The sequence below is a fragment of the Engystomops pustulosus genome, chromosome 1 (genome assembly GCF_040894005.1).
Source record: "Engystomops pustulosus chromosome 1, aEngPut4.maternal, whole genome shotgun sequence".
Lineage (NCBI taxonomy): Eukaryota > Metazoa > Chordata > Amphibia > Anura > Leptodactylidae > Engystomops > Engystomops pustulosus.
The window spans coordinates 149,933,004-149,948,071 of record NC_092411.1 but is presented as its reverse complement, the minus strand read 5'-3'; the positions used below and the strand labels follow the sequence as shown (position 1 = coordinate 149,948,071).

Sequence of the window (15,068 nt, the reverse complement as noted above, 5' to 3'; positions counted from 1 at the left end):
TTGTTTTCATACATTTACAAAAATTAAAAACTTGTGCAGAATTTTTTTTAAAATTTTGTCATCTTCTAGCACTAATAACTTTTTTATATTTCGTTGTATAGAACTGTGGGTGGTATCTTTTTTTTGCGACTTTTGATGAAGTTTTCAATGCTACTATATTTTAGGACTGTACGACCTTTTGATCACTTTTTATTGATTTTTTTTTTTAGATTTTTCAAAATGGCAAAAAAGTGCCATTTTAGAATTTGGCTGCTATTTTCCGTTATGGGGTTAAATCCAGTGAAAAACGGTTATTATATTTTGATAGAACAGGCATTTTCGGATGCGGCGATTCATAATGTGTTTGTGATTTTTACTGTATATTTATATTAGTTCTAGGGAAAGGAGGATGATTTGAATTTTTAGGTTTTTTTTTACTGTAAGGCAGTATATGGGGATTTTCCGCCTCATTCATTACAATGTGCAAATCACACATTGTAATCGATGGACTGAAACGACACAGCCTCGGGTCTTTGGAAGACCCGAGGCAATCATGGCATGGCTGTCATGGCAACAATGACGTCACGGGGAGCGACAATCTCCAACAAGATGGCGGCGATGTGCGGTTTAACACCCACGATTGGTGCTACCGTGTTTCCCCGAAAGTAAGACAGTGTCTTACATTCTTTTTACCCTCAAAAGTCCCACTATGTCTTACTTTCGGGGTATGTCTTATATTGGAAAAAAAATGTTGATTTTTGTTTTAACCATAAAATTAACATTTATTAACAACCTGAACAGTATGGTATTCACCAGTTTTATATAGTGTGAGTAGGGGCATTACACAGTGTGGGTGGGTTATACAGAGTAGGGGCATTATACAGTGCAGGGAGGTTATACAGAGTAGGGGCATTATACAGTGCAGGGAGGTTATACAGAGTAGGGGCATTATACAATGTGAGTGGGTTATACAGTGCAGGCGGGGGGGATGTGTGTTTTAACACAAACCATAGAACTGTGCAAGCAAACACACTGACACACACTACATTCATACATTATACATGTGAATAAACATGCACACAATGTTCACATATAGATCAGACATCACACCTACATACACACTACACATAAACATGCATACTTTTCAGTGTTGCTGATGGGCACTGACTGCAGGGCTGAGTAGAGGCTGGTTCAGGCTGACATGTGCTTCCCTGTTCCCCCCCTCCTGTTCTGACTGATGTAGGCGGGGGAGGAGCTGCTCCAGTAACACAGAGGCAGCACAGAGCAGGAAGCTGCTGCAGAGTGCACAGTGTGCAGCCCTGTCTCCTCTGCCATGTGATCGGAGCCTGTACGGAGTAGCTGAGCTCCTACACATCTTCTATCCATGAAGAGGCTGCAGCTCCCGGCTCCGTCCGTATCCTGAAACCCGCTCCAACTATGTCTTACTTTCGGGGTACGTCTAAAACACCCACTACGTCTTACTATCGGGGGTGTCTTTCTATCGGGGAAACAAGGTAGCACCGATCAAGTTTGTTACCTGTAAGTCTTTGGTGCAATATGCTATATGCCCCTGAGTCCTCTCCATGCACCCGCAGCCGACCCGTGACGTGCTATTACATCACAGGTTGTGAGAGTGTTAAGGTAGCCTGTCATCTACTTTTAACCAACTAAACTAGCATACATATGTCTTTCCACAATTCCCTCTTTTATGTGAAATATCACCTGTTTACCTATAAAAAAAAAAATCTGATATAATGCCTACATCTTGGGTTCTATTACAGCTAGAGCCATGGTTCTTATATAAGATTGAAGAAAAAAAATCTCACCTAACACTGCATCAGGCTTATGGTTCTGTGATCTTTCAAATTGGAGATATGGACAGGTAAAATGATAGTTGGGAATACAAGCTGCAGATAAAGATCCAATTACTGCCCTTTTCTTAAACTGTTCGTATCTATGGTTCTGTAGCATACAGAATCACAGACCTGATGTGGTTCGAAAGAAAAAATTATTTTCTTTAGACCGATACCAGAACCATGGTCCCAGCTGATATGGCGCAGGGGCTTTAATAAATGTGGACCGTAAGGGTATTTTCATATAAGTTTTCTCGATTTTCTTTTATAAATAGGGAAGATTTCACATAAAAGATGGAATTCTAGTTTAGTGGGATAAAATTAGGTTCCCTTTAATACTCCAATAGGAAATTAAGTAGTAGCTATATTTATGTGGTCACTTGTCAACACACTTTGTACAAGTGAATATAGGAAACTTTGTAATAAATCAGAGGAAAAAGTATTATGTTTCCAATTACTGGGCTGATATCATGATCCCTATTTCTCTGCCTGATAAAAGGGCAAGATGGAAAAAAAAAGCACATTGAGGTGTCAGATTACATAAGACTGTGAACAAATCTGCTGATGTTGATTGTACTTCTCCTATGAACGCTGTGCACCACCTGGATGTTCTTACATATTATTTTTCATGCCATCTGCAACACCCTCGCCGATGCAATGGCGAGGGAGGGTTTGCGAATACGTCCCACCTGCATGTAATCCCATTAAACTACATGTTCCTGATAGGACATAGGGGTATTGCAGTGGTTAATCCTGCCTGGCAAGGCAGAGGTTAAGTATTTTGTATAATGCAAGATGCTGTTATCCAATGATATGTGTTACATCCTGTGCTCTGTAAGCTGAGATGTGATTGGAGGAGCAGCCACCACCTGACCAAAGGGAGGTAATAAAACCTCTGGCCAGGAATGTTCTGGAGACTAGATTATTCTAGTAAGGATTCAGAGAGATTCTGTTGTAGGAGAATCAGTGAGTGAGTGAGTAATCTCTGTCTAGCCCATACCAGAGCAGGAAGAGCCTAGCCCCTGCCTCTGAAGAGTGGAGCATTAGACTAGAGTTAGTGTAGTGAGGAAAAGGGGTATCATTTTACCTTTGAAGGTGATACCTGAAGCCCTACAGGACAAGCTGAAGCTTCCTACCAGGACACAGCTGCCTTCCAGCCTGCCCTCTACTTCCAGGCTGGTGAACTATCTCCTGAGGCTCCCTCCAACTCACATCTCGGTACCCTACCTACCTGTTAAAGGCACGTTTGCTGCGGTTCAAATAAAGAACTGTAAGTTGTTTTCTTCAACTTCTGTCTCCGTCTGGTCCCTGCTAATACGGCTGCCTTCATCACCGGCACCCTGTCCATCACCCAGAGACTCACACTCGGGACACTAAGGGGTTGCCCCAGGGAGATCCGCTATAGCAGCCGCTCCCTCATCATTTCTTGCCAACACCACCCTGCTGGAGACCTGCCAGGCTGTAGGACAGCCCTCCGGTTACCCCGTACCAAGCACCGTGACAATAGCGTGCTTAGGCCGCAACCGCCAGCCACTCCGGTACCGCGGGCCCCGGCTGACTCCAGGCCTCACCTCAAGGGCTAGGCCCTGGTGGGGGATGTTGCAAGTGGCGTCACGAACAGGATTGATACTTCTGTGCCTTATCACGGCATTAAAGACTTTCCTTTATTAAAGACTGTGCTGCCTAACCCTGCTGCCATCCGGGTTAGGCCCAAGTAATTGTGTGTTTCTGGATTGAACTGTGTTATACTGCTGCCACGTGCTGTCGAGCGCCGCTCCAGCACTCAAGAGGTTAATCCCTGCAAGAACTGTACCAGCTCTGCTACATCCGGCGCTGCCGCGCCTGAAGATTTTTACCTCACGAAACTGTGGCGCAGCAAGTAATTCCAGCCCGCCAAAACTTTCACTGGCGGGAAACCCAGAGACATCGCTAAGCTCCGCCCCCTGCGCGTATGGTGCGAATCCTGCCTCAGCGCGCTGTGGCGCAGCAGAAAATTCAGCCCGCCACAACTCCTGGCGGGAAAGACTCAAGCTCCGCCCTCTGGCGCGAAACTCTCCCGCGCTGCAACGCCAGTGAGAGCCCACGAGGTACCTCAGAGTCAGAGCAGCCGCCATCCAGCATCAGAGAGGTTAATCGGCCATCTTGGATTTCTCCACGTGCTGTCTCCTGTCCTGCCGACATGCCGCACAGCCTTCGAGATGAAGAACCAAGTGTCGCATGGCTTGCCCACGAGCCTCGGGCCCCTTCCTCTGCTGCACCGCTTACTGCTGTCTCCCGTACGCAGTCTTCAATGGCGGATTCTCCACAGCGGCTGCCTCCTCCGATGACGGACCTCCTGAGGACCACCGCGGATGTGAGTACCATGGCCCCCAGGGCCTATATCACAGTGACTGTGACTATATCTCCCTTAGCCCCGGCTGGGGTACAGTCCGGTCTCCCTGCAGAGGGTCAACATCTCCCCATAGGAGGCCCGGCTACAAAAGGGACTCTCTTAAAGGGGCCTGACCCCTTATCTAATGCTGCTGATCGTCCTGCGGAGTATCCAGGACCACCTGCTAAGAGGCCCAGGCTGTCCGGTGAGAACGCCCTGCCAGCTACAGAGGTTACCACCGCCAGCGCAACAGCGCCCCCAAGAGCTACAGGTCAGTCCAGGAACAACAATCCTTCAGCTGTCAGCAATGGAGAAGTTACAGCTCCTGCGGTCATCATCATGCGCTCCACAGCGCCCCCAGCTACAGAAGGTCAGCCAGAGAAGTGCCTGCCTCCTTCCTTTGCTGAGATGCCTGCCGCCGCAGATGACCTCCCTGATGTTCCAGCTTCAGCTTCTGGGTGTTCCATGTCAGCAGTTCCAGTGTCTACCACCAGATGTCTTCAGGTGACGGATTTCAACACTGCTTTCTTCACCCAGGCTGCTGATGTCCCTGCTGCAGTTCCTGCTCCCATGCCTGCAGCCATTACTCTTGAAGATGCAGAGTAACCCCTGAAGGGCTGTAGCCCGCTTCAGGTACTGTACTATGTACATATTGTATATTTCTGTCCTTACCCCAAAGAGCCAGAGACTTTCCTGAGACTCTCACCCCTATTTATCTCAGTCAAGAGACATACCTTGAACTGATTATTGTCATGTACTATGATAGCACCTCTTCCTCTGCCACAGCAGAGATTTCTTCAAAGGACTCTGTCCCTCTCAAAAAAAAAAAGAGGAGACCCTTTGCTTCTTCATTGCACTTTTCCCCCACATCAAGGGCTGTACCCAGAAGATGGACTTTGTCATTAGAGACCTTCTGAGAGACTTTTGCCAGATACTACAAGGGAAAAGTGGCCATTGACTACTATTTTGCACTTAATGCCTTCCTTTTAGGTACGGACATTCTGTTGGCACTTTTTATGCCTTTCCTTTGCAGGAAAAGAGACATTTACTACCGTGCTACCCTGAGTAGCCTATCCACCTCTGTAACGTTTGTAACGTTCAAGATGTGTACCCATTGGGCTCCTAAGCCAATGTGATTTTGCCAAATATTTGCACACTGTCATATCTGCCAGTAGTCTGCATTAACCCTTTCATAGGCTTTTCAGGTTGTAGTGTGGCTGTGTCGGACCGTCTTTTATGTGAAACACTGACCGCTACCTGATCCCTCAAACTGAGGTTTGCACATGGGGGTAGTCCGTAAACTGCGGGTCCTTAGGGGACCGGGGGTGTTACACAGTTAGCACCTGGATGCCACCCATACATGGGTAAGGATGCCAGTCAGGAGGTACTCGTGTCGCATATGCTAACGCAATGCAGATAGACACACTATATAATTGCCGCCAGGGAAGAAGCGTTGATCAAACAAATATACAGGCCTTGGTGCAAGGAGTGGATTACAGGACATGACACCACACCTTTCCTACTGTACAGTTCGGTTTAATGGCGTCAGCGACCAACTGTCATGCAGCTATATGTTTTTGTCTTAGTCCGACACCAACCCAGGTGCCTGTCTCCAGGACCATGGGCGGTTTGTCCCTACACCTCACATAGCCTGCACTTCTCAGAAGTGCCCTTAGCCCCCTCTGTGCCCCAAACCATCTGTAGTCGAGCCGAGGGCGGCTCTTTCAATTGCCCCCGGGGTATGCAACACCCTCGCCGATGCAATGGCGAGGGAGGGTTTGCGAATACGTCCCACCTGCATGTAATCCCATTACACTACATGTTCCTGATAGGACATAGGGGTATTGCAGTGGTTAATCCTGCCTGGCAAGGCAGAGGTTAAGTATTTTGTATAATGCAAGATGCTGTTATCCAATGATATGTGTTACATCCTGTGCTCTGTAAGCTGAGATGTGATTGGAGGAGCAGCCACCACCTGACCAAAGGGAGGTAATAAAACCTCTGGCCAGGAATGTTCTGGAGACTAGATTATTCTAGTAAGGATTCAGAGAGATTCTGTTGTAGGAGAATCAGTGAGTGAGTGAGTAATCTCTGTCTAGCCCATACCAGAGCAGGAAGAGCCTAGCCCCTGCCTCTGAAGAGTGGAGCATTAGACTAGAGTTAGTGTAGTGAGGAAAAGGGGTATCATTTTACCTTTGAAGGTGATACCTGAAGCCCTACAGGACAAGCTGAAGCTTCCTACCAGGACACAGCTGCCTTCCAGCCTGCCCTCTACTTCCAGGCTGGTGAACTATCTCCTGAGGCTCCCTCCAACTCACATCTCGGTACCCTACCTACCTGTTAAAGGCACGTTTGCTGCGGTTCCTGCGGTTCAAATAAAGAACTGTAAGTTGTTTTCTTCAACTTCTGTCTCCGTCTGGTCCCTGCTAATACGGCTGCCTTCATCACCGGCACCCTGTCCATCACCCAGAGACTCACACTCGGGACACTAAGGGGTTGCCCCAGGGAGATCCGCTATAGCAGCCGCTCCCTCATCATTTCTTGCCAACACCACCCTGCTGGAGACCTGCCAGGCTGTAGGACAGCCCTCCGGTTACCCCGTACCAAGCACCGTGACAATAGCGTGCTTAGGCCGCAACCGCCAGCCACTCCGGTACCGCGGGCCCCGGCTGACTCCAGGCCTCACCTCAAGGGCTAGGCCCCGGTGGGGGATGTTGCACATCCCTGGATATATATACTTGTATTGCACTGTTAAGGAGTCTGGACAGTGCCCCTTGATTCTCTTCTACGTTTCTTTCACCTTAATATTCACTGAAAATTGAGTTCTATTTTATACATTTTCCATGCATGCCATCTTCCTGCTAATTTCTCAGCCACCAGTCAGGACGTACAGCAGATGCAGAACACACATAGTGACTGAGTGTTTCTAACCTCTCCTCGCTTCCAAAGGTGTTTGCAGTCCTCCTCTAAGTACCTGCTACTGATTGTCCCTCTACTCCCCTCTTACCTTATCAGGAAGTGAAAGGAACTATTCTTTCAGAGAGTTTGCAAGGAGGTGTGAGGGGACTTATAGGCCATGTCTGCTCCACGTCTGGGAAATAAATATGCAAATACATTTTGGGTGAAATAACTTTGCCTCAAAGGTACCTTATAGACAGTCCCCTTAACACCAAGCATGTCTTTTGCTGGATAACCTGGAAGCCTGGATAACACCATACTGGTATATCTGTTACTAAAGGAAAAATGGTCAGATGTACTCATTATTTTCTATCTCATATCTAAAATAAAGGCAAAGATTCCTTAGTTATCTCTGCCTGTCTAGATAAATATGGTAGGTAGGTAGATAGAAAGAAAGAAGTAGTCTGCAACTAAAAGGTTACTTTACTAACCCCACAGTTCCACCGCCAGCCACTGGGGACATGTGATATGCCATTCCAGGCAGGTTATTAATGTAGCCGCTCACTGTCCTCTATGTTGACCATTACAATCATTGCATCTTACAGCCAATCTCAGTTATTAGCGGCAGTAGTGACCTATCCTTGAATGGCATGTCATGTGACGACAGCAGAAAAGAAGTTGCATCAGCCAGAACCAGATGGTTATAGCTTCAACAGATGGGATCACATAAGTTTTTTTTTACTTGGATATCTTATGCTGCATTTTACTTCCTTTGGATTAATTTTGAAGACAGTAGGCTGAACTGGATGAATTTGTGTCCTATTTTCAGCCCTACAATTTTGACTACGGTATATTAATAGTTAAACTGACTTCCCTTTGGTGCAATTTGATGCAACATGTGAAGATAACTTTAAATATATTTTTTATTATTTAGATCTTTTTGTAATAGAATAGAATATAGTTCGATAAAGTGGTACCATTACTTTACAGCCTGTGTTGTATACATAGTGATCTATAAAGAATATTTTAAAATTTGAGGCCCCACCTCAACTGTAAGAGACAAAATCCCCCAAAATTCCAGAAAATCACATGGTATGATTTCTTAATAATTAATTAGCATTTTATTTCAAAAATGAAATATTTGATTTCATTCCCATACACTCCCTCATGCAGATTTCCTCATTGAGTTTCAGCTGACTCCAAAGAATTTAATTTGGGAGTACCCATCCACGACCCATCTTCATTGGACTTACCATGGGAAGGAGGTTGTTGGCCAAAATATCAAGATAGGTGGCCTTATCCATCCTTCCTTCAATACTGTATGGTTGGAGTGTGATTTATTGTGTGGATAGATGGCTTTTATACAAACAGGGTTTTGACCCTGGATGAAAATGTACATCTAGGTTGACAGGTAAGTCCTGCACCTGGATGTACATTTTTGTCCTCAACTTTTGTCAATGGTCTAAGCCCTATCTTGTCAGTCTGGCATTCTGGTTGCTAAGAGGTTACTAAGAACAGTCCATAAAGTGAAATAGGAGGGAACAGGAGATGCAGTGTACAGACAGAGGGGTCACAGAACGTTGAAGGGGGGGCTATACACTGAGCTAGTTTTTGTCTCTGCTCAGTAATTACTGGAGCAGCTCCATCATACTCCTCTGTGTACATTATACCCTCATGTTCCTACACCCAGTCCACCTCCTCCCCCTTCAGCTGCTCAGTTTAATAAAGAATCAATTATCCATAAACCTTTCCTGCACACCACCAGCTTCCCTTGGATAGTTTTGCTCGGCGGCTGTGCCACCTGCCAGATACATCAAAAGGCTATCCGGTGCTACAAGGGGGGGGGGGGGTTGCCGCAGTCTTACTTCTGCGCTGCCATATGATAAATCACCCCCAATAGGTCAATCTGTGTAACAGTATATATATATATATATATATATATGTGTGTGTGTAATAACCTGTGTGCTAGAACTGCTAGTGGTATAGAGGAAAGCTAAGCCTTATGGTAAGTGAGAGAACACTGCACTGGCCTCAGTGCCCTTAGCTGATGTCACAACCAGGAAGTGCCCGCCCACATCAGGAAAAGCAAAATATGATTTTATATGTAAGGCTGGATCTCGGGCTAGAAATAAGCCAGCATCATGAAGTAATGTTGTCAAATGCTCTTTCCAGCTGTGCTTAAACTAGTTTTGACCAGGTAGCTTTGGAGTTACCCTTTTTAAAATTGCCCTGGAAGAGTTTTCTGAAATCAGCAAATTCATGGAAAACCACTATAAGAATTTTAGTCCATAATGTGTCAGCCATCTGTGTGTACACCTGGAGAGATAACAAATACATTTCAACATACATCCAGAAAGGTAAAGGTAAGTATGTGTTCATAGATACTATGATTACTGAGTATTGGGACTCACACAGCCATATTACATGTGTCTCCACTATTAATATATATTGGGATGGTAAAGACCCTGAGATAATGGATTGGTTAAAAAGAGCACTATGCGTTCTTTCGGGTAATTTGGTTTTGTGTAAAGGTTGTTTGGGTAGTGGATGTTAATTCAGAGGATTGTTTGAGGGAGGACTAGACATTATAGAATAACCATAAAAAATACAGGCCCAGTACGTACCTCTCTTTATTTTTTAATTCTTATGGAACCGTAAGGAGAAATCTTTGAGAAAAATAATTGTGAAAAGTAAATGGCTCTGTAATCTAAGTGTATGGACTATGCAACCAGACAGGCTCCTGAGACTTCTAGTAGTAACCTATGAGTATTATGTGAGCCAGAGAAAATGAGAATAATGGTCTTGGGTAGGAATTAATAGCAAGTAATAGGTAAATAAAATGGAGAGTGCTTTTTTTAAATGTGTACTAGGCAGATATGACATCTTTTTTCTGATAAAGACTGCCCTTACCTTATTGAGGGTCTAGAGTAGGGGATCAGGACCCCTGGATGTGTTGATGGATATGTGATGGATATATGACAAGAATGGATGTGATTTCATGAGTGCTTAGCAATGGCTCGATTTGCTATGAAAGAGAGACTTATGTGTGATTAAGTAGAGAAGATGAGAAACGTATGTGTCTTGAAATATCTTCTCTCGGGTCTTTCAGAGTGAAGATATTGATGAGTGGGACGATGCTGCTCTTATTAAATCCTATGAAAAGGCTGTCCAGTCTTTCCAGGTACTTAAGACCTAGCTGCATTTATCTAACCATTTTCTTTTTAAGGGAAATACACATGATTTTACAATTGTAAGTGATGCATATCTGTCATACATTATTATCTACTGTGGACAAATCGCTACGCCTTATGTAAAATAATGTAGAATATCAGGTGCTACTATGTGTCATTCCGAGACATGTGCGGATTTCCAAGCTGAAGTAATATCCCAAGTTATTGTAAGGAGGCAGTGTGTTGGAAGATCATGTACATTTCCAATGTTCCTCACAATTACTTTTTTAAACTAAAGAAATTGGATTTTCTAACATTCAGGTGAGCCATCTCACTTTGTATAATAGTTGTATTTTACTCACATAAGAAGATTGCGCCTTTTTTACCCTTGGCATGCGGGTACTCTGTTTCCTCCTTGACAATTCGAAGATCACAAATGGCCACCTTGCTTGAAACTTAGGGATCAACTGTAACCTGTGGAAAAATTAAACCATTGAGTTGTCTGTGTATCGCAGGACAGATCCTCTTGGCATACACTCTTTGTAACACATAGTAATTTAAAGGGGTATTCTCATCTGGCCATTCAGATTCATTAATCTGCCATATATAAACATTTCTTCAATTAGATGTTATTAAAAAAATGACCTGTGTGAAGATAATTTCTCATAAATGTAGTCATATGGTCCCTTAGAAACGAGATCAGCTTCCTCGGATACGGCCTCTGCTGGAGGGATTGCCCAAAGAAACAAAAAGTTTTTATATATGAAATGTCCCGGAGTTACTGCAGGTCTCACAGCCGTCCTGTGGTAATGATTGCTGAATCCAGGTGGTCAGGCAGGACTCAATAGCTCATGTCTGGCCACTACTGCCAGAGTGTGAGGTGGTCGTAACCAAGGAAGCTATCTCGTTTCTAAGGGACAACATGGCTACATTTATGAGAAACATTTTTTTTTTATAACATCCAATTGAAAAAAATGTTTACATATGGCCAATGAATTAAATTAAATGTAAATGCCCAGATGGGAATACCCCTTTAACAAGAAATTTGGAAGGTTCAAAGAAGATTTTGGCCCTGTTGCTGTAGAGAACCCAGCAGTCTTTTACATAGGAAGACAACAGTATTGTTACAAAAAATTATACATACACATACTACTTGCTTTCATGGAACAGATTCCCACTGTTTTAACAGACTATTGGTGACATATCATAGCATCACTTTTTGTCTAGAAAAAATTTCCTGGAAAGGCAGACCAGGAGCTAATTTATTAGTGACATATACTGAGAAATCATAGAATCAACCTTCAGCAAATATGGGCAGGGGTAGAATACAAACGATTAGCAAGCTTAAGAATTTCTACAAAACTATACATGTTAGAATAACAAATATTTGATGAAATAAATGTTTTTGATACTGGCTGTCATTACAAATATGATCCATAGAATATGAATACTCTGTTAACCATATCGTTCCCTACTCTCCAGGATATGCTTAGGTGCAGTGATAAGAACCGGAGACAAGAAGGAGCCACAGCACCTAATGATACCCAAAAGGATTGTCAACGAGAGGCACCTAGGGAGGCCGAGTGGGAGAGAGATTGTCACAGGGATCATGCAAAAGATGAGGGGGAGAAGTGGAGTAAGAAAAAAAAGGCGCAGCCTCCTCCACCTCTCACCCACCTCTCCACACAGCCTTCTTCTCGCTCCCTTGTATTCAAAGTAAGTACCGTAACAGATATTATGCATGTTTGCATCACAAACTACTAGTGCCTATTGAAGAGTTGTGTATGTATTGTAAAATTACTGCAATACTCAAGTATTAGTCGAGATTTTCAGCACAATTTTTTTCTTATATTCCAATCAGTTGCACAATGCCTCTCAGTACTTTTCTGATACATACAACTGGTTCCTGTACGGGGTTTCCACGTAATTGTACCGACCCAAAGAATAATAATGTCATTTGCGGCGTACAGTGAAATCCGTATAATCAAAGCCCACAAGAAAACGGAGTAAATGTGTTTTTCCACCAATGTCACAGCATTTGAATTTTTTTTCCCGCTTCCCGGTACTCTACACGGCATGGAATATTAAATACCACCATATTGAAGTTACGCAGAAAACAAACCATTACACAGCTCTGTACACGGAAAAATAAAGTTACAGATTTTTGAAGGTGAGGAGGGAAAAATGAAAACGCAAAAACTACAGGGTTAGACGGGATTTGAACCACTCTGTAACTTATCATAAAAATACAGTGATATCTCTATATATTAATACATTTTCTTTTTTTTTTCTTTTCAAAGCATTGGTAATCTTCCACCAGATTTCTCATGCATAGGTTTCCTTTAATACTATAAATTGAATTAATAAAGCTTTCCTGACAAAACATGCAAAACACGTTATGTGCATTACCGTTCGCATGCTTTTCAATAAAAACACATATGCGATCTGACTGAGCCCGGTCCCCATGTAAATGCCCCATGTGACTGTGTCCTAAACATTTTAATTCAATGCTTGCTGTGAATAAATTTGCTGTAATTATTAAAGCAGGTACAAGAAATATCATAATGTAGGTGTTCAAGTTGTCTAATGCTCATTTCTTTTTTAAACCTTATATTTTGCCATGATCTAATCGGGTCTTGCTAAACGTGAAACTTAAGTTCACAGTTCCGAAATCTTTTTTTATTAATGGACACTGATTTGTGACAAAATGTTCCAAGTCATTGCTATAGTATCCCAGTTAAATTATAATACCATGGGGAGCAGCATACATAAGAGCAAATCCCACTTACATGGATGAAAGGACACAATGTTATGGGAGGTCTCAAATTGATAGCAAGAAATGTACATACAAATTGTGGTATTTACTGCGGTTTGTAAAGCATGATGCGCCGGCATCCTGGAGATCTTTGAAGAGATGTTATGAACCTCAAATTTCCTTGCACATTCGTGGTAGGAGAGGCTTGCGCACACATAATTTGTATGTCTGGCGCACCACAACCAATGTAAGGTTCCTGCCAAGTATTAGGTAAGTATGTTGAGGCCTTGTATCAGGTTCCAATAGAGTATCGGTCTCCAACAGTAATCAGCAAAAAAGGATAATCTGATCCAGAAAATAGTTCTTTGGTAGCTGATATAACCAATGAAGAAGTAAGTCTCACTGCAGTATGATTGATTGCCATTATTTTCTAGACGCGTTTCAATATAGCTTTCTTATTCATTAGTAGCGGAAACAGATGTAGCTGTTTCCGCTACTGATGAAGAGGTAAGCTACTTCGAAGCGTGTTTATGGTTCAATAAACTTTATTGCAAGTGAGCGAGAAGCCTACAAGTCAGGCACATGTTCGGGTCGCAGCCCCATATTTAGCTATGACAAGGAAACATAATCAAGTAGGACTCAGGCTCAACCAAGCAAATATAAACGTATCTAACATTAACTAAACATCTAGTAGTGGAAAAGTAAGGGGGGTAGGGAAAGAAGAAAAAAAAAAAAAAAAAGGGGGGGGGGGAAGGGGAAGGGGGAGATAAGGGAACAATCACTACACATCAAGGTTAGGGGGTATCCCCTGTTGCTGAAACAGTGGTGCCCACAATTACAACGTCTAAATCCAAGAGGTTAGAGCAGGTGAGTTCCTGAACGTGTCCCATCTGTACCAGGTTTTATGGAAAACATCATATTGATTGTTATCTAATGCTCTCAGTTCCTCCATTCGTCTCAGTCTGTCCATCTCCTCCACCCACAATAGTCTGGTAGGTGGAGCAGTGGATTTCCACAATCTAGGGATTACCTGTCTCATTGCCACTATGCAGTGACGCAGGAGGCCTTTTTTGATGTCTCTCAGCCGCCCTGGGAGCATTGATAACAGAGCAATATCAGGGGAAATGCTCCCTGTGGAGCCGTATAGCTGCTTGTAGAGATCCCAAATGGCGTTCCACACTGCTGCCACCACTCCACAGTCCCACCACACGTGAAGCATGGTGCCCCTATCCTTGTGACAACGCCAACAAATAGGAGAAACCGAAGGGAACATGCTATGTAGGCGAGTGGGGGTTCTATACCATCTAGTAAGGATTTTAAAATTCGTCTCCTGGATTTTGTTGGACACCGACATCTTATGGGTTAGGAGGAGGGACTTTTCCCATTGTTCTTTGGTGAAGGTTTTGCCCAACTCCGTTTCCCATGCCTGCATATATGGCAGTGGTAGGTCCTCTCCCCCGCAACCCGACAACATCCCATAGACTAGAGACACTCCATGAGGAGTCAGTTTGGCTGAACTGCAGATGGACTCAAAAGCCGTAAGTGTGGAAGTCAATGTTCCCCCAGGAGTCAGAGCTTGAATAGCACTACGTAATTGAAGATAATGTAGCCATACCCCAGGATAAGGTCTCCTATCTCCTAAGATGTCTTTTAGAGAACGTATTCCCGTTGTGGATATTATCTCCCCCAGAGTCTTATGACGACCATTGTCATTTAGTAAAATAGGGCATCTATTTAAGGTTTCCGGCATTCCGGGAAGGCCCATGACCGGGGACAGGGGACCGGGGACATTAATAAGTTTGACCCTGATGGCGAATTTGCCCCAGACTTTCAAGATGTGCAACATTAGTGGTGAGATGTTGTAGGAATTCCAATCACTCTTAGGGGGGAGCCAAAACAAATCTGGGAGATGGCCATTATTCAGTAGGGAACATTCCAGGTCTACCCATAGCTTTCCACTGTTTTGACTTGTCAGGTCAAGCACCACTTTACTAATGACCGCTCTATGGTAGCGTGAGAAATCTGGGAGGCCTGCCCCTCCT

The 15,068-nt window shown here is 43.8% G+C and overlaps 1 protein-coding gene across 2 annotated transcripts in view; it reads left to right on the top strand.

The window, feature by feature from the left end:
- LOC140064076 (survival motor neuron protein 1-like) overlaps window positions 1-15,068 on the top strand; it is a 41,700-nt gene that overhangs the window by 3,257 nt on the left and 23,375 nt on the right. Inside the window, exons 2-3 of one of the 2 annotated variants that reach the window (XM_072110553.1) lie at window positions 10,211-10,282; window positions 11,754-11,987. In XM_072110553.1, the coding sequence (XP_071966654.1) occupies window positions 10,211-10,282; window positions 11,754-11,987 (306 nt within the window). The remainder of the gene's footprint in view (window positions 1-10,210; window positions 10,283-11,753; window positions 11,988-15,068) is intronic. The other variant, XM_072110563.1, reaches the window with a different exon arrangement.